Genomic DNA, 21,746 nt, shown 5'->3' with positions numbered 1-21,746 from the left:
AAAGAGGAATGAGGATACTCCCCCAGATGGTAATATTTTAGTCCTAGTCTTTGTCTTTTGGTTTTTAAAGAAATTGTTCCAGTTCTAATTGTGACAGGAAGATCTGGGTTGAATGCTGCTGATCTATCCCAAGATGAGAACAAAGTTATATCTGCTTCCACGCATTCTCTTTCCCCGACCTCCGGTACTGGATATTTTATCTCCTATAAGTACGAGGCTGCAGTTTTCTGGAATGAATTGCCAAACTGGTGACCCTCAGTCTTATAACACACCAGATCTCATGACTGTCACAGCAGTGGGGTGACAATATCAGGGCAGCAGAAGCTGACCTGCCTGACTTCTCTGGTATAGAATATTTTATGTTGCCTGCCTTTGTTCCAGATTGTTATTCAGAAATAATAAGGGCGTCACTTGATTTGTACCTCGATCTTACCTGGTTTGGTATTCAGAGTGTATTAACAGACTAACTGGAATATCATTCTCAACTATACATCTTTATATGATGTTAAGGCAGCATGTGGACTTGCTGCTTTTCTGAATTAGGCATAATATTTTTATCAAAAACATTTATTGAAATTCTTTCAGGTACACAATCTTAAGCTCCACAGGGAACTTAATATTTCATTAAAATTCTCCACATGGAATACATGTAGGCAAGATGAACAAAACTCACAGCACATCATATTTTTTATACCCATTGGAGCTAGATTAATGGATTTTCACAAATACATTACACAGTGGAGAGGAGGGGCGGGCGGAAACATCCTTGATGCAAACACGTGTCGAGGATTTGTTGCTTCCCTGGAACTTTAACATCATCCATCTCACATTATTAAATGTTAATTCACTGGGCGGGCCACAGTGGCTCAGCACATAGAGTTCTCACCTGTAATGCTGAAGACCTGGTTCGAGTCCTGGTGCCTGCCTGCCCATGCGGTAAAAGGAAGAAACCAAGTGAATAAAATTTACCTCTCCAAGGCTGGAGGGAACTGCCTGAAAATGTAGAGCTGTGCCCCAGTAGCCATGTTTCTTGAAGATGATTGTATAATGATATAGCTTTCACAATGTGACTGTATGATTGTGAAAACCTTGTGTCTGATGCTCCTTTTATCTACCTTATGGACAGATGAGTAAAAAATATGGAATAAAAGTAAATAATGGGAACAAAAGTTAAAATAAATTTAGATTGAAATGCTAGTGATCAATGAAAGGGAGGAGTAAAAGGTATGGTATGTATGAATTTTGTTTTGTTGTCTTTTTATTTCTTTTTCTGAATTGATGCAAATGTTCTAAGAAATGATCATGAAGATGAATATGCAACTATGTGAAGATATTGTGAATTACTGATTATATATGTAAAACGGAATGATCATAAGTTAAGATGTTTATGTTTTTTTGCTGTTATATATTTTTAATTTAAAAAAAAGAGATTTACCCCTCCAAAATTGTGTGTAGATGAAGGACCTGAGTTAATGAATTCTGCTCCTTGCCCTAGCCGTAGCATTTTTATAACGAGATCAACTCTGCTTCTCTGCATTATCAGAGTCCAAAGCGGGATCTTTTACTGTTTGCTTTGTTTTCTATTTATGCAGACTTTCCAGATATGACATCGTGATCACAACCTATAGCCTCGTGGCCAAGGAGATTCCCACAAAAAAGCAAGAGGGAGAGATCCCAGGAGCAAACCTCACTGTGGAGGTGAGGCTTGGGGACTGCCCTGGCGATAGATTTGCTCCACTCATCATTTTATGGGAATATTTTTACAGGATTAGAAATAGCAAAGATGCTTTCCTGTGAGGTCAGAAATGCCCCGAATGTTCCACCTGTCAAAATGAAGAGCTCGGTCCTCTCTTGCATCTCTTGTTAATTCCAGCCACCACCTCTGTGATAAAGGCTGAGATTTGGCACAAGCTTTAGTTGATTTTTAGGACTAAAGATAGTCACGTTGCAGTTGCAGTAATCACATGAGAATAGGAAGAGCGCATTTGTTGCAATTTTATTTTAGAATATTTGGAGGTACACTTTTATGGTATTTTTTATAGTTCGCATGCAGATAAGTTTTTAGTAATGACATTTTGGTATTAATCCATCCCTCCCCATCTCCTTTCCCCACTCTCCACATCCCCTTTTACCCCTCAGAAAAAGCAGTTACAGATACCAGGGCTGCAGATGGGCCAGGAGCTAAGTGACAACCATGGGAAATCACTTAGTGGGTCCGTCCTCAGTGGACCCAGGGTAATTTTGGTTTATAGTGTGGAGGTCTTATTGCATAATTTTGTGGGGTTTTTGCCACCTAAAAATGCAGTGCTCTAAGACCTAATCTTTTGCATATGTTTTTGTTTTTAGAATACCAGGATATTCACAGATTTCTGTATTTGTAGGCCTCTCTAGAACATTTTTCCATCTTATGAGCAAGTTGGACTTCTTGTAGATAAACTTCTCATGTTTCTCAGTGGTTCCCCCTTACTTTTGGGATAAAATCCAGATTCCTTTATATGATTGATATCTTAGGCTTTGTATAATCTTGCCTTACCTGCAAGTTCCTTTTCACCCATATACTCCATCCCATACTATGGCACCTCAAGCTTAGTCAAGCCAAGGGAGTTGGAGTTTCCTGCCGCCTGGTCACAACGTTGTACTTTTGTTCTCTCTGAATGAAAGGCTTGCCCTCTACTCCTTTCCCCAGGTTGCTTCCCACCCCATCCCCTGCTCCAAGGATTCTTCCCGGACCGCTCCCTTCCCATTTTCTCTCCATTTGTTTGAATGCCACTTGTAGCACCTTCTGTTTACTTAGGTCATAGCACTTCATTTATTCAGCCAGTACTGAGTATCTGCTGCATACCAGATGCTATCATAAGCGTTAGAGGATTTAAGATGGACTGCTCTACTGTTATATATTAAATAACCCAGTGGGACTAACAGACATGCACCATGTTATAATTATCTTTATACTTGTCTCCCCAACTAGAAGATGAGTCCCTTAGGGTAGAAACTCTCCTTTATTTCTGGCTTAGTATCACTTATAAAAGTAGACTTTTGGTATATTTTTGGTGAATTTTAGTAAAATTAGTATGTGAGTAAAATCTAATAAATATTTTATTAAATGATTGCATTTGTAGGCTGAACACCTAATATGGACTTAGCCCACAGACACTGCTCAAAAGTATGTTGAAAGAATACATGAAAACTAAAATTAGAAAACGTTAGGCTCCTTAAGCACAAGCACTTGAACCCTGAAGTGGAATTGTTTATTTGTACTTGTTGAGGATTTCTTAAACTTTTATTTCAGCCCTCAAATTTGAAGATGAGAGTAGGTTCTCAATATTGGTTTATTTCCCCTTCTCTTCTTGAGGACATGTAATTTCCCCACACTGTTGGATTGCACTTGTGTTTCTTTCAGAGCATCTCAACACCTTTGCTTCGAATAGTTTGGGCTCGAATCGTATTAGACGAAGCTCACAATATTAAGAATCCCCGAGTGCAGACCTCCATAGCTGCCTGTAAGCTGCAAGCCCGTGCCCGCTGGGCTGTCACGGGAACCCCCATTCAAAACAACTTGCTGGACATGTATTCGCTGCTGAAGTGAGTAAACCCTTGGAGATTATGTCAATGTGAATCCTTTTGGTAACCCTTCATAATTGTTTCACATCTCATGGTAAAGCCCCAGGGTGCGCCAGATTTTCTTCTATAGCAGAGGATGAGCCTGTCAACCTGTAGAGAACAAAAGAATGAATATTTATGAGAAAAGTTCTGTTGATCAATTGGCTGGTACAGAACTTTGATTTGATTGCATTAGCCTGTACTTGTGCAGAAATAGAGGGCAGGTCGGATGAAATGTTTTGAGCTACTTCTGCTTCCAAACATATGCCCTGGGGAGGGGGGGGCAGGACTCCAATTTTATTTGAAGCAAACAGAAAAGAATGCTGATTTTAAAATGCTTCCTTTATCCTTTTATCCTAATCAGATAAGAAGATACAAAATTTCTTTGCTTAGCCTTTGAAGCTTTAGGAATAAACTCTAGCTATTGGTCCTATGTCTTGTTGTGACATAATTTACCTGTTGTAGATATTGTTAGTGGAGAAATTCACATTTGTACAATGTGGTTTTCATTCCTGACTTGGATCCTTTTGATCTGTCTAGCAGAGCTTTACTATGAAATTCACTTTTAAAAATGATCGGGTGACAGATGCAACAGAAAATCTGGTTTGTTTTTTCACCTTACGTCTTATTTGCACCTTTGCTCCATCCTCCTGTACCTTCCCTTTCCTCCATTCTGCCTTTCTTTCCTGACCGAAAAAAAGATTTCTCCGTTGTTCTCCATTTGATGACTTCAATCTGTGGAAGAGTCAAGTTGACAACGGTACAAAGAAAGGTGGAGAAAGGCTCAGCATTTTAATCAGGAGCCTTTTGCTGAGGAGAACGAAAGACCAGCTGGACCCTACTGGCAAACCATTGGTAATCTCCTTTGTAGTGTGTCCCTGGGGGAGACCTGGGAAGGCTGATGGCCTTGGCCTTGTCTTGTGTTGAGCAGCCATCTCCTTCGCTTTAGGAACCTCTGAGTGATCCATTTTCCTCAAGGGGAAGCCCTAGGGTCGCTGTCCCTGCCATGTGTTACATCCTTTTCTTAGGGAAGGGTGGACGCTGCTGTTCAGGGGTTGACCAGATTTCCAGTGTCAACCTTGGGGAATTAGCTCTGTAATATTCAGTTTATTTGGATAGCTCCATGCAAGCTTCTTTTTTCTTTTATTCTTCAAGGTGATGCTGCCCCAGCGTAAATTCCAGTTGCACCATTTAAAGCTTTCAGAAGATGAAGAGTCTGTTTATAATGTCTTTTATGCCAGATCAAGGTATATGCAATGAATAAGTGTCTCCTCACTTGCATTGTTGGTTTTATCCCTCTCCTTGCTTGGGAGTGAGTTGAGGGTCAAGTTTCCTCTAACTGTATTTATGGTATTATTGATTAGTTGGGTTATCTGCATTCCTTTTTTGTTTTTGTCCCCTTCTCCATGTCCCCTTCCTGTGTACCCCTCTCTAGCTCAGGTACATACTGAAGGCTCCTGGACCTGTTCTTTTCATGGGCTTCCTTGCATAGAAGTCCTAGGGTGTGGTCACTGTAGACTGGACCTGTTTGGTCCTTGTGGAGTTTTATTGGGAAATGGCATGTCTTTGTCCTGCCACTTAATTTGTGTTCTTTGGCACCTCATTGGAACTTAAAAAAAAAAAAAAAGAACAAAAAGATTCTATAATCCTTTGTGTCATGTGTACTTTGCACTATCTTTAGAAATCCTTCCCTTCTCTGAATTGCAGATTGACTCCACTGCTTGGTGCTTCTCATTTCCAATGTGAACACATTTTTCTCTTTTTGTACCTCTTTATTACTGGCTCATTATGATTTTTTTAATAACTTTTTCATCGCCTTTGGCCAATGCTTGCTATGATTTTAGCATTGTTTAACAGGTTCACTTCTATAATTTACCAAGGTCCTACTGCAAGCACAGTTAAGCAGTAACCACTGTAAAACTTATTTGGTCTAATATATGCATTTTCTTTTTCATCTGAGGCAGGTCAGCTCTGCAGTCCTATCTAAAAAGACATACAAATGGATACAACCAATCTGGACAAAGCCCCAGTAATCCATTCAGTAGAGGTAAGCAGTGAGATACTTATAAATACATGTAACTAATGAAAACGGGCATTCAGATTCAGTAAAATAACAGAACTGGGCAATTATGAAATTCTTGGTATCAGAGGCTTGACCTTAGGCACCTCAAAACAAAGTAAACTACAGTGATTTGCCAGCACCAAACCTGGTGATCTAAACTTTTTAATTGTTTTCTAAATCTTCTTTCTTAAAATGCAATTGGAGGTGTGCGAAGGTGGTTCAGTAGCAGAGTTCTCGCCTGCCATGCCAGAGACGCGGGTTTGATTCCCAGTGCCTGCCCATGCCAAAAAAAGAATGTAGTTAGGCCTATGAAGAAAACCAGCCTTTCATTTGACTTAATTCTTTGTTGGCCTAGAAGTGAGTTATAACTGTGTTGTTGAATCTCAGACCAAACAGTAGAACAGGCTCATTTACTTCCTGATTCTTCTCCATTTTTCTCTTTCTAAAATCCTGTACTGTTCTTTGTGGTTTGTTTGCCCTCTTGGAAGTGGCACAGGAATTTGGACCCAGTGGGCCTGGATACCCAGTGACCTCAGACTCTCAGAGATCCAGCACTGCCCACATCCTGTCACAGCTGCTGAGACTCCGCCAGTGTTGCTGTCATCTTTCTTTACTTAAGTCGGTGAGAAGAGCCCTCAGCGCCTTGTCATCTGAGCAGCTCCTTTCGCTCTGCTACTGTGATCTCATCTGCTGGGTCAGAGAAAATGGTGGTGTGGTTTTTGGTGGAGAGAAGGAGGAAGGGGCTTGTTTAGTTTGTTTTCTATTAATCTTGATAGTCCCATAGTGGCTTGGTCAGTATTTTTTTTTTGCCTGTTGTTCAAAAGGATATCATTTATGAATGCTTTGGTATTTCAGAATGTCATAAAGCTAATTTAGATATTGGTGCTATCTGCTTTCAGGCAGTATTGAGACTTTTAAGTTTAGGTATGAAAACTCAGATATTAATACAATTTGAAAAGATATCTTTACATTGGATAGAGGCCCATCCATAATTAAGAGAGTATGCTACTCTTTGGGGGGAGCTATGCTACTTTATTTTGATTATCACTTATCTAATTAAGTATTGCTCCAGCAATAGAACAATCATGTAATCTGTTTGGGAAGTCTTTAAAAAGTTCCAGCATTTGGGGTGGGCCATGGTGGCTCAGTGGCAGAGTTCTCACCTGCCATGATGGAGACCCAGGTTCGATTCCCGGAGCCTGCCCAGGCCAAAAATAAAAAATTAATAGAAAAAAGTTCCAGCATTTGATTTCTCATTAATCTGGTAAGAAATAAAACTTGAAAAATAACACTTTAATCAGTTTCTCTGCGGAGTAACTCATGATAAATTACAAAACATTTTGCCGTGTGAAGTGTTAAGCAGTTAACACTGCCTTAGCTGGTAACGTGGCTGTCTCAGCTGCCTGAAACCTTTTCTGTTCCTGTCCCATCTTTATTCTGTCAGGCCCTGGACCCCACGGAACTGAAGAGTGAAGGGCTCGTCCTTTCCCTGGAAGAGCAGCTCAGCGCTTTGACACTGTCTGAACTCCAGAGCTCAGAGTCCTCTTCCACTGTTTCCCTTAATGGCACATGCTTCAAGGTGGAGCTTTTCGAAGATACAAGAAAGAGCACTAAGGTATTTTTGTCTCCTCCCTTCTGGTAGCAATTTAGATTCTTCACATGTTTTCCTGTACAAGAGAACCTCACTTGTCCAAACTGATAGAGCCATCTTGATGCCAGAGCAGGAAGAGCTATTAGATTTCAGCTGGTCAGATTCTCCTGCCAATCATAAGGTCTCATTTTATTTCACAATTAAAGCCAAAACCCTAATATAGTGGGTTTGCAGAGAGTGATTTGGAACAGCTGCAGCATTGAGGCAGGCTTTCTGTTGTGGATTGGTGGAAAAGAAACATTTCAGGTTTATGCTGTGGACAGGGCTCAAGCAAGTGAGCGGTTTGTTTAGGAAAAGCTTAAAGGAAAGCGACAAAGTCCTGTCCACAGAGACTATAACACATCTGAGAACCAGCTGCTTTAACTTGCTGAAAGTCTCCCATCGTCAAATAATGCTTCTTACATACCCTTCTATCTTCATTTATCATTTTGTTCTAAATTCACTGAAGCTTTCTAAGGCTAAAGAATTCTGCTAGAGAAGGGGGAGATATGCTGTAAGTTGAACCTTGTCTTTCTATTAGCTGGCTTGGCATGTGCGCCATCGTCTTTCTTACCCTGAAAGTATAGCTTATTACTCTCTGCAGCTAACGTAAGTTGTCATTCCTAGTCTCAAGCTCTCTCTTCTTTTAAAAAAAAATTGTAACTTGACAGGAGGTCACAGCCAATGAAGTGATGTTATTTAAGAAGAGAAATGAATTGTTGCCTTTAAATTAATTCTTTGGGGGGGCCAGGGAGCTGCATGGGCCGGGAATTGAACCTGGTCTCCCACATGGGAAGCGAGGATTCTACCCTTGCATCCCCCTACATTAAAATGTTAACACATTTACCTAGGTCTTTACCACCAAGAACTGAGAGAGACGCATAAGAGGGGTATCGTGTGGCTAGAATCATGTCAGGTATTGGGTTAAAACGTATATTCTTTTTTTTACAATAACTGTCCTTTTGTGCCAGACTTATTACATCACCATGATGTATTCAAAGTTCATCCATGTTGTAATATGTATCTTCATTTACTTTAAGCTTTTTACTTCATTTTAAGTCTGAACAATATATATATATATATATATATATATATCACATTTTGTTTCTTCATTCATCTGTCTATGGACATTTGGGTTGCTTGCGGGTGTTCTGGGTTCTTTCCCACTGAATGGAGTTGACACCCTTGTTGAAATCAACTGGCCATGTATGTGTGGTTTTGTTTCTGTGCTCTCAATTCTATTTCATTGGACTATATGTCTGTGATTTTGCCAATACCACACTCTTTTGGTTACTATACCTTTGTAATAACTTTTGAAATCAGGAAGTGTGAGTCCTTCAACTTTTTTTTTTTTATTAATTAAAAAAAAATTAACTAACACAACATTTAGAAATCATTCCATTCTACATATGCAATCAGTAATTCTTAATATCATCACATAGATGTATGATCATCATTTCTTAGTACATTTGCATCGATTTAGAAAAAGAAATAGCAAGACAACAGAAAAAGAAATACAATGATAATATAGAGAAAAAAATAAAAATAAAAAATACAAAAAATATATATAAAAAAAACAGAACCAACCAACAAACAAAAAAAACTATAGCTCAGATGCAGCGTCATTCAGTGTTTTAACATAATTACATTGCAATTAGGTAGTATTGTGCTGTCCATTTTTGAGTTTTTGTATCTAGTCCTGTTGCACAGTCTGTATCCCTTCAGCTCCAATTACCCATTATCTTACCCTATTTCTAACTCCTGATGGTCTCTGTTACCAATGACATATTCCAAGTTTATTCTCTAATGTCGGTTCACATCAGTGGGACCATACGGTATTTGTCCTTTAGTTTTTGGCAAAACTTATATTCTTAATAATTTGTGTTTGTTATACTCAGATAATATCAATTCACAAAGCTTCTTAATGTAAGCCTATTAGTAGTCGTTCAAACCACTCACAATTGTTTGATGTGGGGAAGAAAGTCTCCTTGGGGAGCACCAAGCTAAACTCACGTAGCATGGAACTGGAACTGGGGTGTAGTAACATTCTGGGGTCAACCCAGTTCCTGGACCATGGTTCCAACCCTCCCACCTTACAGTTTTCTCAAGATACCTATTGCTGGCTTTTTCATGAGCTTTAGCTTTGAATCGATATACCTTCCACCACCTAGAATTGCCAAGACACCAGGAAATTCAGTGTCTCTGTTCTCTAAACTAAAAGAAAAAAAAAAACCAAAAACCTAAAAAACAAGTCTACCTACTTTTCTCCCTCCTAACTGAAAACAGTAGCGTCCTTTGACTCCCTTCCGACCCAGGCTTCAGAATGTGTGTCATGATGGAAAAGCAGCCTCACGCATAGTGCACGGTGCCCGCAGATTGCGGTTGTACCAGCAGACTTGTAGAATGTCCGAGCCGAGGGCACTCCTGGTTCATCTGGTCCACGCCTGCCTGCTTACTGCTCTGAGCTTTAACTGGGATTCCGAGGTGGTACCACCATTTGATGACAGAGCGAGAACTATAATCACCTCTTGATTCCCTATCCAATTTTCTTCCTCCGCCTACATTCTGGGGATGAAGTAAGGCTTTTACAGGCTTCGGATAGTCTTTCACGTCAGTGGTTCAGAAGAAAGAAACCAGTTTCTCTCCCAAGTCATTCCCCCCTTGTTCCTACTGTCTCTTACTATATGGACTCACATGTGCCCTGAGGAGCTTTGGTAGATACAAAGAGGGCTTGTTTGGGAGTTTTAGGAAGTGTTCCTCAGAATGGACAGGTCCTTTTCAACAACACTGGGAGGAGGCCTTAAAGTTGGTAAGGTGCTTTCATCTCCTGCAAATGATAGGGTAGTACCTTCTCTTTTCTAGTGCTGTGCTAGGAGTACAGAAATGAACCCAGAATGCACTGTCCCGCCTCTTGGAGCACCTCAGTGGAACCAGGAGATGATTAATAAGCGGTCAGTGCACAGTGTGGTGAAGACCACGGTAGTAGCAACGACAGGTGCTGAAGTAGCGCGTAGACAGGGGCTCCTCGTCCACACTCTGGGGTTGGAGACGACCTCCAAGGAGAAGTGGTGTTAGCTGGCAGGTAAGGGCACCCTAGGCAGAGGGAACAATCTGGACATAGATGAGGGTGTGGCTCATTGGAGGAAGGATTTTGGCATGATTAGAGCGTAGAGTTTGAGGAGGGCACAGGGAGACACGAATCTACAGAAGCAAGCAGAGGCCAGAGCAGCAAGGACCCAGTAGGTCATTTTAAGGAGTTTAGACTTTATGCTCAATGGGAAGCCACTGAAGGGGCTTCTGCCCAGGAAATGAAATGACACTTACATTGTAGAAATGGCCCTGGGGCCACATAGAGGAGAGTGGAAATAGAAAGGGTAAGACTAGAAACAGACATCCAGGAGACTACAGTGGTGTTTCGGGTAAGAGAAGATGCAAAAAAGTGAATTTGCTTAAACCTACATATTTTAATGTAATACTTTCCCAGATATCGTCTCTGTTGGCAGAACTGGAGGCAATCCAAAGAAATTCAGGCTCCCAGAAGAGGTAAATGTGTTACTTCATTCTCTAAATAATGGTTGTAATTAAGCAAGAAAATTTGCTATTACTGATAGTCATAAATCTCAGCTTTTTGTATCATGGGTCTTGAGCTGTGCTCAGCAGAAAGCACTGAGGTTATATCACAAATTCCCAATGATTGCTAATTACAATATTGTATACATTTAAAAGTAAAGAAGTATATAAAGAAAAGCAAGGGAATGACAAATGCAAAAGGGAGGGAGAAAGTGTGGTTAATCAGGGAGCTCTAGCAGTGCTGGTGATGTTTTTACGCTGCATGCATGATGCAAGGAATTTCATTTTATTTGTTACACCTTACATATCGGCTGTACACCTGTATTTGTATATATGATAGATTTAAATCTAAAACAAATTTTAAACTCTAATTAAAACCTACCAGGAGGAGTAGAGAAACCACACAGCATGGTGTTCAGGCTCACAAGGTGGAGGGTGGCCTGTGTCCCTTTACTGCAGGAGCACAGGTCATCTCTGAATGAGCACTATATCCCCAAATAATAAAGTCATTACTTTAGCCTGGCCATCACTTTATTCTGACTTCATTTAGCACAAGATAGGTTGTAAAATGGAGCTGGAAATAACTGGAAGCAGTTTAGTCTCATAATGTGACCAATGTGCCTTTTTCCCTTAGCAGAAAATCTTCCCTCCCCTACATTTGATGATTGAATCTCAAGATTAGCAGGGACATTGAAGCCCTGCAGATGAGTTTAGTTTAATCTATTTTGGTGGTGTCTGGATTTTCATTTGACTCTTCCGTCCAGTGTCATTGTTTCCCAGTGGACCTGCATGCTGAGAGTGGTGGCATTGCACCTTAAGCGGCATGGGCTGACTTATGCCACCATTGATGGTTCCGTCAACCCCAAGCAGAGGATGGACTTGGTAGAGGCATTCAACAGCAAATCCAGGGGCCCCCAGGTACAAGCTGTTCACATTGGAGCTATGTAACAAAGAGCAAACTGGTCTTGATTCTAGAGAGAGAACTCATTTTAAATATTTAGAGTCTTGACCCCTCCAAGGGTTCATAATTTATTAGACATTTATTGGAGCACATATCAAAATGTACAAATATTCTGAAAAGAATGAAATTATGAGGGCTCTAAGGGGAGTAAATCAGAGCTGGTTAGGGTCAGGAAGGTCTTTGTGAAGGAGGCAGCGTTCGAGTTAAGACTTGAAGGATAGGTGCGGTCTTGATATGAATTATACAGAGGGAAATCATGGATAACAAGAATTTGGAAAGGATTAGTAAAGTGATAGGCAGGAGTATCATTATCGCAATGTGGGGGGAGGACTGATGGGATAGACATAATCTGGTTAACAAAGTTTATCAAGCTAACTGCGCTCAGAGCTCTAAATTATAGTATTTGTATATTTTGGCAAGGACACAATTACTTTTTTGAGGTTGACTCACACACACAAAAAAGGAAGAATTTTCTCAAAGATGAGGCATGTGTTTACAGCAGAAGGAAATGTAATAGGAACTCGGTGCTTTGTCTGTATTGAGTATGGGCTTCACCTGAGACAGAAGGGGAGCTGCTTTATGAGACCAAGTCTGTATAAAGTTAATGGGGTGCTTCCTTTCGGAGGTTATGCTGATCTCTCTCTTGGCTGGAGGTGTTGGTCTGAACTTGACTGGAGGAAACCATCTTTTTCTTCTGGACATGCACTGGTAACTATTCTGGATTTTTACACTATCCCAGCACAGTTGGGAGACCAGTGGGTTAGAGGGGCAGTAAGACTTACTACTTAAGTCGTGTGCACTTCTTTTTTTTTTTTCTCATAGAGATGGTTCCACACATCTATTTGTCTAGCCACAGATCTAAACAGGCTGTAGGGCTAGCTGACTTCCCTGAATTCCTGTGCAAGCACGGCTTCAAATGACTATTTAAAATAGTCCTCTCACTTTATTTTTAATCTCACATTTGTTTCCATGGAAACTGGGAGCACAGCTTTTCCTCCTAGCTAAGAGCTAACACCTCTAAGTTTTACCTCTTCTCCAGAATACCACATTCTGGAAACACATTTGTTGAGAGCCAAGAAAATCTCAACCTTGGAAAAGAAGAGGAAACATTACTCCTAAAGAAAAAGGCAAATAAAGATCTAATTATGTTACACTTAACACATCACCTCTGGACTTGCTGCATGTCAACACCAGGAGCAAAGCAGCATCCTTTCTAGATACAAAAGAGTTATTGTGTTGCTAGGAGACAGTCTCATAATTAGTCCCGATATTTCGGTTTCCAGTTTTGCCAGTCGGGGATCACTGAACCAGGCATGCTGATAAGATTGCTGTTTGCCTAGTTTTCCATGCGGCCCAGATGTACAAACAGGCCAACCTGTTACCTTCTGGGAGGTTGTGCTCAGGCCTTCCCGTTCTTGGGCCTCCCTGCCATGTTAGTAAGGAAAGCATATTGGGACTCTACAGTGGAAATTATGCTGTTTTCTGAAATGGAGAACATTATCCAAGATTTTTAAGAGGTAAGATGAGAAAATAGTTTGAAGTTTTAATGAGCATTTATAGGAAGAAAAATGTAGTCTCCTTAGTTGAGTCAATGACTATTAAAGTTGAAAAAGGTATTCAAGATCATTTAGCCAGGCCCTGTATTTTCCAACTTCCTATCTGGAGACTTGAGGTTAAATGACTTGCCCATGGTCATCCAGTTTGAGACTGAATTTGAGTGTATGATTCACCTCGATAACATATAGTCATCAATTGATGATTGTGTCATTAGCAATCTGACCCCAGTTTTTCATTAGAGGGCAAGCAGATGTCTGGTACTATACTGGAATAGGCCAGTATAACCTAGAACAGAGGTCCCCAAACTTTTCCTGTAAATACTTTAGGCTTTGCAGTTCTCTGCAAAATATTCTCTCTGTTACATATTCTTTTGTTTCCTTTTTTTTTTTTCTTAACAACCCCCTTAAAAATAGAACTACCATTTTTAGCTCACAAGCCATATAGGCTGTGGGCTGGACTTGGTCCATGCTGTCATTTGCCAGCCCCTGATCTAGATGCCAACCCCTTTGGGCTCTCCCTCTCCTCTAACAGGAACCCATCCCTTGAAGATCAAGCGTGTGACCGGATTTATCGAGTCGGGCAGCAGAAGGATGTCGTCATACACAGGTAAGAAAAGGCCTCCCAGCACCCAGAAGCCTTCCCAATTTCTGCTTTCGTCAGTCTTTCTCCAGCAGCGTTTCAGAGGACATTATTCGGTGTTCAGTTTTGTGGGAGTCTCCTGAGGCACACCTTGGGTACTCAGAGTTGAGAAAGGAACAGAAGCAGTTTGGGGAAAGCCTTGGAATTGGTCCTTGAGAAGAAAAATAAGCTTGTGTATAATGGTGATGCGTTTCTCAGTCAAGGTTGCCTGTGAAAAGGTTCTCCTTTATTTTTTTCCTTTAATTTCTATTTTGACACAATTTCAGAGTTACCTCATACTTCATTATAGTTGGTGAGAACAGCACCAGGAAATTCCTATAAACTCCTCAAAGAGATGGATAAATGTATATGTATATATAAGATGCAGACAATATACTCCTTTACCCCCAAATATTGGTCTATTTCCTAAAAATAAGTATTCTCTTATTTAACCACAGTAATATTATCAAAATTAGGATGTTAATATCGGTGTAATAGTGTTAGCTGCTCTACAATATTCAGATTTTGCCAGTTCTCCCAGTGATGTCCTCCATAGCAGATGCAAACCCCAGATCCTGCCCAGCATGCAGTTGTCACACTCTCCAGTCTCCTTTTATCTGAGATAGGACCTCAGTCTTTCTTTGTGTTTCGTGACATTGACAATTTTAAAGACTATAGGATAGTTATTTTGTAGAATGTCCCTCTGATTGGGATCTTCCTGTTTAAACACCACCTGTTTGTAAGGCAGATTACAAAATCTGCCTTAATGCTGTATGTAATCCACTTCAGCTACAATGCTGTATTTCCCTTTCCTTTCATGGGAAATTTGCCTGAAGAATTACAGATCACTGTCTTTACTTACTTACCTTAACCTCTCTGCATTGCTCCACTGAAAGGGACACCAGGGACTCCCCAGATTTGCCAAATATGGTGATTATATTAGTTTTCCTCCGTCTTTAGCCCTCTTCTCAGCTCATTCTGTATGTCCTTTCCTTAATACTCCCGTCCACTCTAGTAAGTCCAGAATCTGTTATCTTCAGTTCCAAGGTCTCTTAAACCTCAGACCTGCATATCCAAATTCCTGCTAGGTATCTTTATATGTGTTTGCATACACATCCATTATTCATTCATTTATTTCATTCAACTCATTCACAAAATACCCATTGAGCAACCACTGCATAGCAAGTACTGTTGCATGTTCCAGGAACTCAAGTGTCACAAACTAAACTTGCTTCTTTTTTCCCATCACTTCAAATCTATTCTTCTGGATTCCTTGTCCTTATGACCAGTATCACCATTCATCTAATCATAGCCAGAAATTGGATTCCTCCCTTTTTCTCACTTTTCATAGAGTCCTTTAAGTTTATTTTCAAAACGTTTCTCATAACCATCCTTTCTTTGTCATTCCTACCGCCACTTTCTTCTTTCAAGCTCTTGTTTCTCACCTTTTCTCTTTTAGTAACCAAGTCTCCTAACCCTTTCCTCACGTACTCCTGCCGTCTTGTACTTCATTATTGCTAAAACTGCCAAAATGCAATATACCAGAAGTGGACTGGATTTTAACAAGGGGGGCGTGTTAGTTTGCAAGTTATGATCTAAAGCCATGAAAATATCCAAATTAAGTCATCAACAGGAGGATACCTTCTCTAAGGAAAGTCTGGCCTCTGGCACACGAGTCACGTGGGAAGGCACATGGTCGGCGTCTGCTGGTACTTTTTTCCTGGTTTTGTTGCTTTCAGCTTCTGTGGGTCCTTGCTTGCTTCTCTGGGGCTTTTTTCTACACTCTCTCAGCTTCTTCTGTCCTTTATCCTCTCATAAAGGACTCCAATAAAAAGGATTAAGACCCACCTCATACAAGGTGGGTCACATCTCAAAAGAAATGATCTAAGCGGTAGGTCCCAACCACAATAGATCTGCACCCACAGGGATGGATTAAAAGCATGTAGCATTTTCTGGGGTACATAACAGCTTCAGAAACCAGCACACCACCAGAGGGCTCTTCTTAACTAATAAATGTGACTGCTATTCTACTCAGATTCTTCAGTAGCTATAAGTAGTTATAGGGTAAAATATGGATTTTAACAAGTAAACTACCTCTAGGTTTTGACATAAAACTACCCATCATCTGGCCCTGCCAGATCCCTGAGTTTCTGCCGTTGTGCTCCAGCGTAGTTGCGTCTTTGTGACTTTTGCCATGGCTGAACTGATGGGTTAGATCTTCCTCAAACGTACCTTACTCTAAAACCCCTCCATGGCTGTACACATTGTTCCCATTTCCTCAGATGCCCTCCCCATTTTTGTATCTGGCAAACCCTTGCTCATCCTACAAGTCGCACAGTAAGAGTGAAGTCTTCAATGGAGCCTTCCTTGACTACTCCGGACAGATTTTTTTTTTGCATGTGCAGGCACCGGGAATCGAACGACAGATTTTCTTCTGCCCTTTTTGTACACTGAACATACACTTACTGAGTTATATAATTATTGTTATTATTTATTTGTTTTGCTTTCCTGTTATCTTGAGGGCAAGATTATATTCATTTCTCCATACCCACACCTAATGTAGTGTACAGTGAATCTTTAATAAATACCTAATAATGCAGGAATGAATGAACACAGTGGCATTTCCTAAGTTTGAAAACCTTGTTTTCATGTGTATTAGCCAAGAAATAGGACACTGTACTTAAACCAACACAAAATGTTTAGCATACATTTGGTAAGCTTTCAGGTCTTCAGACCTTATTAAGGAGTTTTTGGGTAAAAGCTGGATTGCTTATTTTTTTCAGATAAGGGATATATTTTGTTGATTTTGGCCTTCCCCAGTTATCTTAGCTTCAGAAAGAAATAGTCAATTTGAGTGTTATCATTTTAAATGGACATATAGTTAAACATGGCTGTTTGGATCCTCTGAACAGAGGGTTCTTAACAGAACCTAAGAAAACCTGAACAAAGGAAGAAATCTCATTTAAAAACTAAACATAGTAGAAGTTTAAATAGGTTATTAGGTACACTGCTTTGAGATTTTGATTGTTTATTTTTTAGATTTGTTTGCGAGGGAACAGTGGAAGAGAAGATCTTACAGCTCCAAGAAAAAAAGAAAGATTTGGCCAAGCAGGTCCTCTCAGGAACTGGAGAATCTGTCACCAAGCTCACCTTGGCTGACCTCAAAGTTCTTTTTGGCATCTAACCTGCTTAACGGGCTCAGAATTATGCCACTGTTGGTTTGAATCAGGTTCTGAAAATAATAAGCCATCCATGAACTCTGTTCTTGGCATTCCATTTCATTGTCAAGCCATACGTCCTCCTCAAAATGAGACATAATCTTGCCCCCAAATTGAGGATTGGATATCATGTTAATGAAGTGGTTGAGTGATTTAATGATTGAGTGGTTTAGAAACCAATAATTTCAGATATAAGAAAATGCCCTGGGGATAGATGATTTTGGACAACAACTCTGGTACATAAACTTTCGTAAAAGCTCAAAAGGCCCTATGCTGGCCTTTCTCTTACCTGATCAGAGAGCCAGTGCCATTACCTAGGCTGTGTCCCATCTCTCCATTGCTTCTTGCTACTGAGGCTGCTTTTGTCACCGTTGCTATGCGTGGAGCAGAATGCAGCTCCCTGCAGCAGCTTCTCTGCCGTTGTCTCAGTTCTGGCAGTTCTGCCTCTCAGCCTTAAGATCAGGGAGATGCTTTGTACATAAACAGTTGTTTAGCATTCTTATCATAGTATCATTTGATATTGTATAATTTATTATTTGCATCATTGTATCATTTAATAGTTCTTTTAGTTTTTTTTAGCATTTCTGTCATATCATTTAGTATTTGTATTGCATCATCTAGTACTTGTATTTGGTATTTGTAATATCATTGTTTGCAGTACTTAATTTGACAAATTTTTGTATTTTTTATAAGCTTCACAGCAGTTGTATCATTTTGTATATTGTATCATTTGGTATTTCTACTGTATCATTTAGTATTTATGCTATCATTGATATCATCTAATAAATGTGCCTAGTGATGCTATAGCAGTGTAGCAGATATATTAATGCTATGTGTTTGCCAGACTTCATTTTCTTTTCCTTCTGGACAGAGACACTGTGTTTCCCAGTCTTCACCGCAGTTAGATGGGGCCATATTACATGGTTCTATTCAATGGAATGTGAAGAGAAGTTAGTAAGTCATATCTAGGTTATCCTCTGAACTTTCTAAGTGATTCTTTGTGCATTTCTTCCCTCGTGGGCTTGCTGGAGGAACTGATGGAGGAACTGATGGAAGACTGCAGAGCCCTAGGGAGTGGCAAAGCCACAAGGTCCAGGAGTTCTGAGTTTTTTGTTTTTGTGCCATGGACACTTTCGGCAGTCTAGTCCCTGGGCCCCTGAGTGTGGAACAGACCTCTTTCCCCATGTGCCTCTCCCTCCTTGCCCTGGATCACCTACGTTGAACCACGACATGTGCAAGAAATAAACTTTTTTCAAGCCACTAGGTTTTGGGGTTGTTTACATGGCAGTTAGTTCCCTGACTGATAAAAACACTTGAGTTTTATACTTCAGAAGCTATTCATGTTTCCTTCTTTCCATTTAGAAGTCTTTTCCAAAACATTCTCTTAATGTCTGCTAGAAAGAATTGTAGTTCTCCTTGGAGTTAGGATTAGGAGATGGAACCCAGTGTTAGCTCAGTCACAGTTTGGATCAAGGACAAGGGTGTCCTCCGAGGACAAGGTCTAAAGGCCAACAAGACAGGGTGGCCTGGTGGGAAAAGTTCTAGTCTAGAACTTGGACTTAACTCTAATACCAGGTTCACCATAGTATTCACCTTTGGGTTTGTAACCTTGAAAAGAAAATCAACTTCTTTATAATTTGGTTTCCTCATTTGTAGGGTGGGCATGGTTTTCAGAATTAAGTAGCTACAATGAGTTCCCTGACTAAAAGCCAGAAAAATGAGAGAAATAAGATCCCCCTTAGGGAGTTATGCTATAAGAGCAACATGTCAGGGCAAAGATAGTGTCGCCCGAGCCGGGGCTCCCAGGCCAGCAAAAATACGCAAACCCTGGCTCTGCCGTTTGCTTACTGACATTAGGTTAGGCTGGTTACAGATTGCCTGGCGAGCTCAGTTTTCATCTGTAAAATGTGTAGATTAGCACATACCCCTTTATGCTCCACCAGGAATTTAACAAATATACCTACTCCAACCTGCTTGGCTAAAAACGATGATACACATTACTTGGTCTTGTCGGAAGCGGTATTAGATGAACATAGTGTCCGTCCCACGCACTGTTCAGGAGCTGTTCTGGCTTCAAGCATTCTTGCTTTTAATTTGGAAATGAATGCAGTCCTCTGATACTCATAACCCAGTGACAAATATCATCTGTCATAAAATAGATTCTTCCTGGTATCATAAACACTCCAGTTTTCCTGGTTCTGATTCTAAGCTAGCAAAGCCACTAATGTCTTGGGTGAGTATTCCTATAACAGGGAAATGCTACTGATGTGACTGCAGGAAAAACTGCAAATACTGTCCTAATGGGATATACCAAATGTATTAAACATGTCCTCTTAAAATGTCTAGTCCCGGGTGGGCCGCGGTGGCTCAGCGGGCAAAGTGCTTGCCTGCTATGCCGGAGGACCTCGGTTCGATTCCCGGCCCCAGCCCATGTAACAAAAAACGGAGAAACAGAATACAATAAAACAAGAAAATGTTTAAAGATGTTTCCCTTTCTTCCTTCCTTCCTTCCTTCTATCCTTCCTTCCTTCTCTCTGTCTTTCCTTAAAAAAAAAAAAAAAAAAAAAAAAAAAAATGTCTAGTCCCCAAATGGAAGTTTCTCATGAATTAATATAATTGACATTCAGATGTTTATCTCAGGTTCACATGCATTTTAGTTAATGTCAGTTTCTTCAGGTCTGGGCATGGCAAGGTGGGCCTTCGGAACCTCTAGCAATGAGCAACATTCTGCAATGTAGTGACTTCACTGAGGTGCTGCCTTGAGGTTCTACAAGTCCTTCCCTCCCTTCTATGTGACCACTGTTCCTTCCAGATTTGTTTTAGGAGCCTAAAACCTCACCAGACTTGAGCAAGGATGAAATGACGTAATAAAGTGATGCACCATACAAATGTCAGAGGATCACTGCTATGGGACCAGGTCTGGCAAAAAGGGAATAAAATGGCAGCATGGCTACAGGTGAAAACCAGACGGTGAACATCTGTCACCTACACTCAACATTTCTGAGCACCAAATCTATAAGCTATTTCTTTTGTAGCAGAATTGCCTTCAGACAATGTTTATAGTTTTAGTTTTCTTTAGCAGTTTTTATCAAACACGCCATAGGTGGATGGGATCCCAGGCCTTTCAAAGACCCTGTCAAGGACTTATATTGCCATGCAATCATGAACAGCAGTATCTTCATGGGATATGGCCCTTCTCTAGCAATTTATGTAGTGATTTAGTATGAGTATTTTTGTATGCTGGGTTGTTTCCTCTAATTGTGCTACCTAATGGATCGGCTTTCAGTAAGGCTCAGAGGGGAAGCCAGATTATCCTGCATTAATAGGATAATCATTGTAATGTCAGTGCTAAGCATGGCCTCTGGTTGTCTGAATCCTGATATCTGCCATGATACCTTGAGAGAATTGGGTTTGCAAAGTGAGATGTTGTGCTGCTACTTGTAACATAGTGTCTAGCCCTAATAAAAGGCAGAAAACTTTTTAAAGCTGCAGGTCCAAAGAGAATTATATTAGGAATCAAGACTCTTATAGAAATTAGGGTATATAGCAGGAGTCAGTAGCTAAGATATAAAGACAGAAATAAAAAAGCAACATAACCCCTACGTATAAAATGAGGGATGGAAAGAATACTTTTTTTTTTTTTTTTTTTGCATGGGCAGGCACTGGGAATCAAACCCAGGTCTCTGGCATGGCAGATGAGAACTCTGCCTGCTGAGCTGCCGTGGCCCGCCTGGAAAGAATACTTTCATTGCTTAATTATTTACACAATTTAAATATATATATTGAACATATAATGTGCCTGGTACTGCTGAATACTGGAAATACAATGGAAAGCAAAGCAAAAGTGGTCCCTATCCTCTTGGCTGACTGAGAGCTCAAGGGGAACTTGATGACACAGTGGTCAAGCTTGTTTCTCCTGGGGTGCTCTTCTGAGAATATATGGGCTGTCTCAGGCTGCGGGAAGTTTCTTTCTTGTGTGTGCTGTGGTTGTGGATGCCTTTCAGTTCTGCTTTACTGGCCTTCAAACCCACTGCTTTGGCTTCTGTTTTGGGAGGGGCAGGGGCTTCCTGCTTTGCTTTCAGCACCGTCTTCATGAAGAGCTCTTCCTGTGTTATTTTAATTACCATTTACTTCACCCAACCACCTCTTAGTTGGGGCAAGCACTCATGTAGACATCCTCTGAAATAAAATCAAGTGATTATTGCATTTTAGAATTAGAGAATGGAAGAGCTGACAGGTATATGTGTGCTTGTTATCCAAGACACCAAGATGTTTATCCTGTTACAATACCCCAGAGAACTGAAGCTCTAATTTGTGGTTATTACCTGCAACACCAGAGGTATAACTTACATCATAATGCTGCAACTTGTTGATGCTTCAGTGCTCACAACTCAAAAATAATTTCCAAAGTACTTTATTACATTGGAGACAATTTCTAAATCCTCAAACTCCCTTTTTTCCCTCACCTTGGAGTCTTGCTGTCTGCAGATCACTCTTACTTTGCTGGGTCTTCCATGTGGTAGGGCAACT

General features: G+C 40.5%; 1 protein-coding gene across 2 annotated transcripts in view; it reads left to right on the top strand.

The window, feature by feature from the left end:
• Positions 1 to 18,236, top strand: part of TTF2 (transcription termination factor 2) — a 46,798-nt gene extending 28,562 nt beyond the window's left edge. Inside the window, exons 12-23 of one of the 2 annotated variants that reach the window (XM_077119767.1) lie at positions 1,593 to 1,698; positions 3,401 to 3,582; positions 4,302 to 4,455; positions 4,756 to 4,847; positions 5,565 to 5,647; positions 6,151 to 6,284; positions 7,107 to 7,277; positions 10,777 to 10,835; positions 11,627 to 11,780; positions 12,449 to 12,531; positions 13,912 to 13,986; positions 17,038 to 18,236. In XM_077119767.1, the coding sequence (XP_076975882.1) occupies positions 1,593 to 1,698; positions 3,401 to 3,582; positions 4,302 to 4,455; positions 4,756 to 4,847; positions 5,565 to 5,647; positions 6,151 to 6,284; positions 7,107 to 7,277; positions 10,777 to 10,835; positions 11,627 to 11,780; positions 12,449 to 12,531; positions 13,912 to 13,986; positions 17,038 to 17,182 (1,438 nt within the window). In that variant the 3' untranslated portion in view covers positions 17,183 to 18,236. The remainder of the gene's footprint in view (positions 1 to 1,592; positions 1,699 to 3,400; positions 3,583 to 4,301; positions 4,456 to 4,755; positions 4,848 to 5,564; positions 5,648 to 6,150; positions 6,285 to 7,106; positions 7,278 to 10,776; positions 10,836 to 11,626; positions 11,781 to 12,448; positions 12,532 to 13,911; positions 13,987 to 17,037) is intronic. The other variant, XM_077119766.1, reaches the window with a different exon arrangement.
• Positions 18,237 to 21,746: the final 3,510 nt, after the last annotated feature.

Source organism: Tamandua tetradactyla, chromosome 11, assembly GCF_023851605.1.
Source record: "Tamandua tetradactyla isolate mTamTet1 chromosome 11, mTamTet1.pri, whole genome shotgun sequence".
In the NCBI taxonomy this organism is placed as follows: domain Eukaryota; kingdom Metazoa; phylum Chordata; class Mammalia; order Pilosa; family Myrmecophagidae; genus Tamandua; species Tamandua tetradactyla.
The sequence above is the reverse complement of the archived record's forward strand: the minus strand, read 5'-3'. Positions and strand labels throughout refer to the sequence as shown.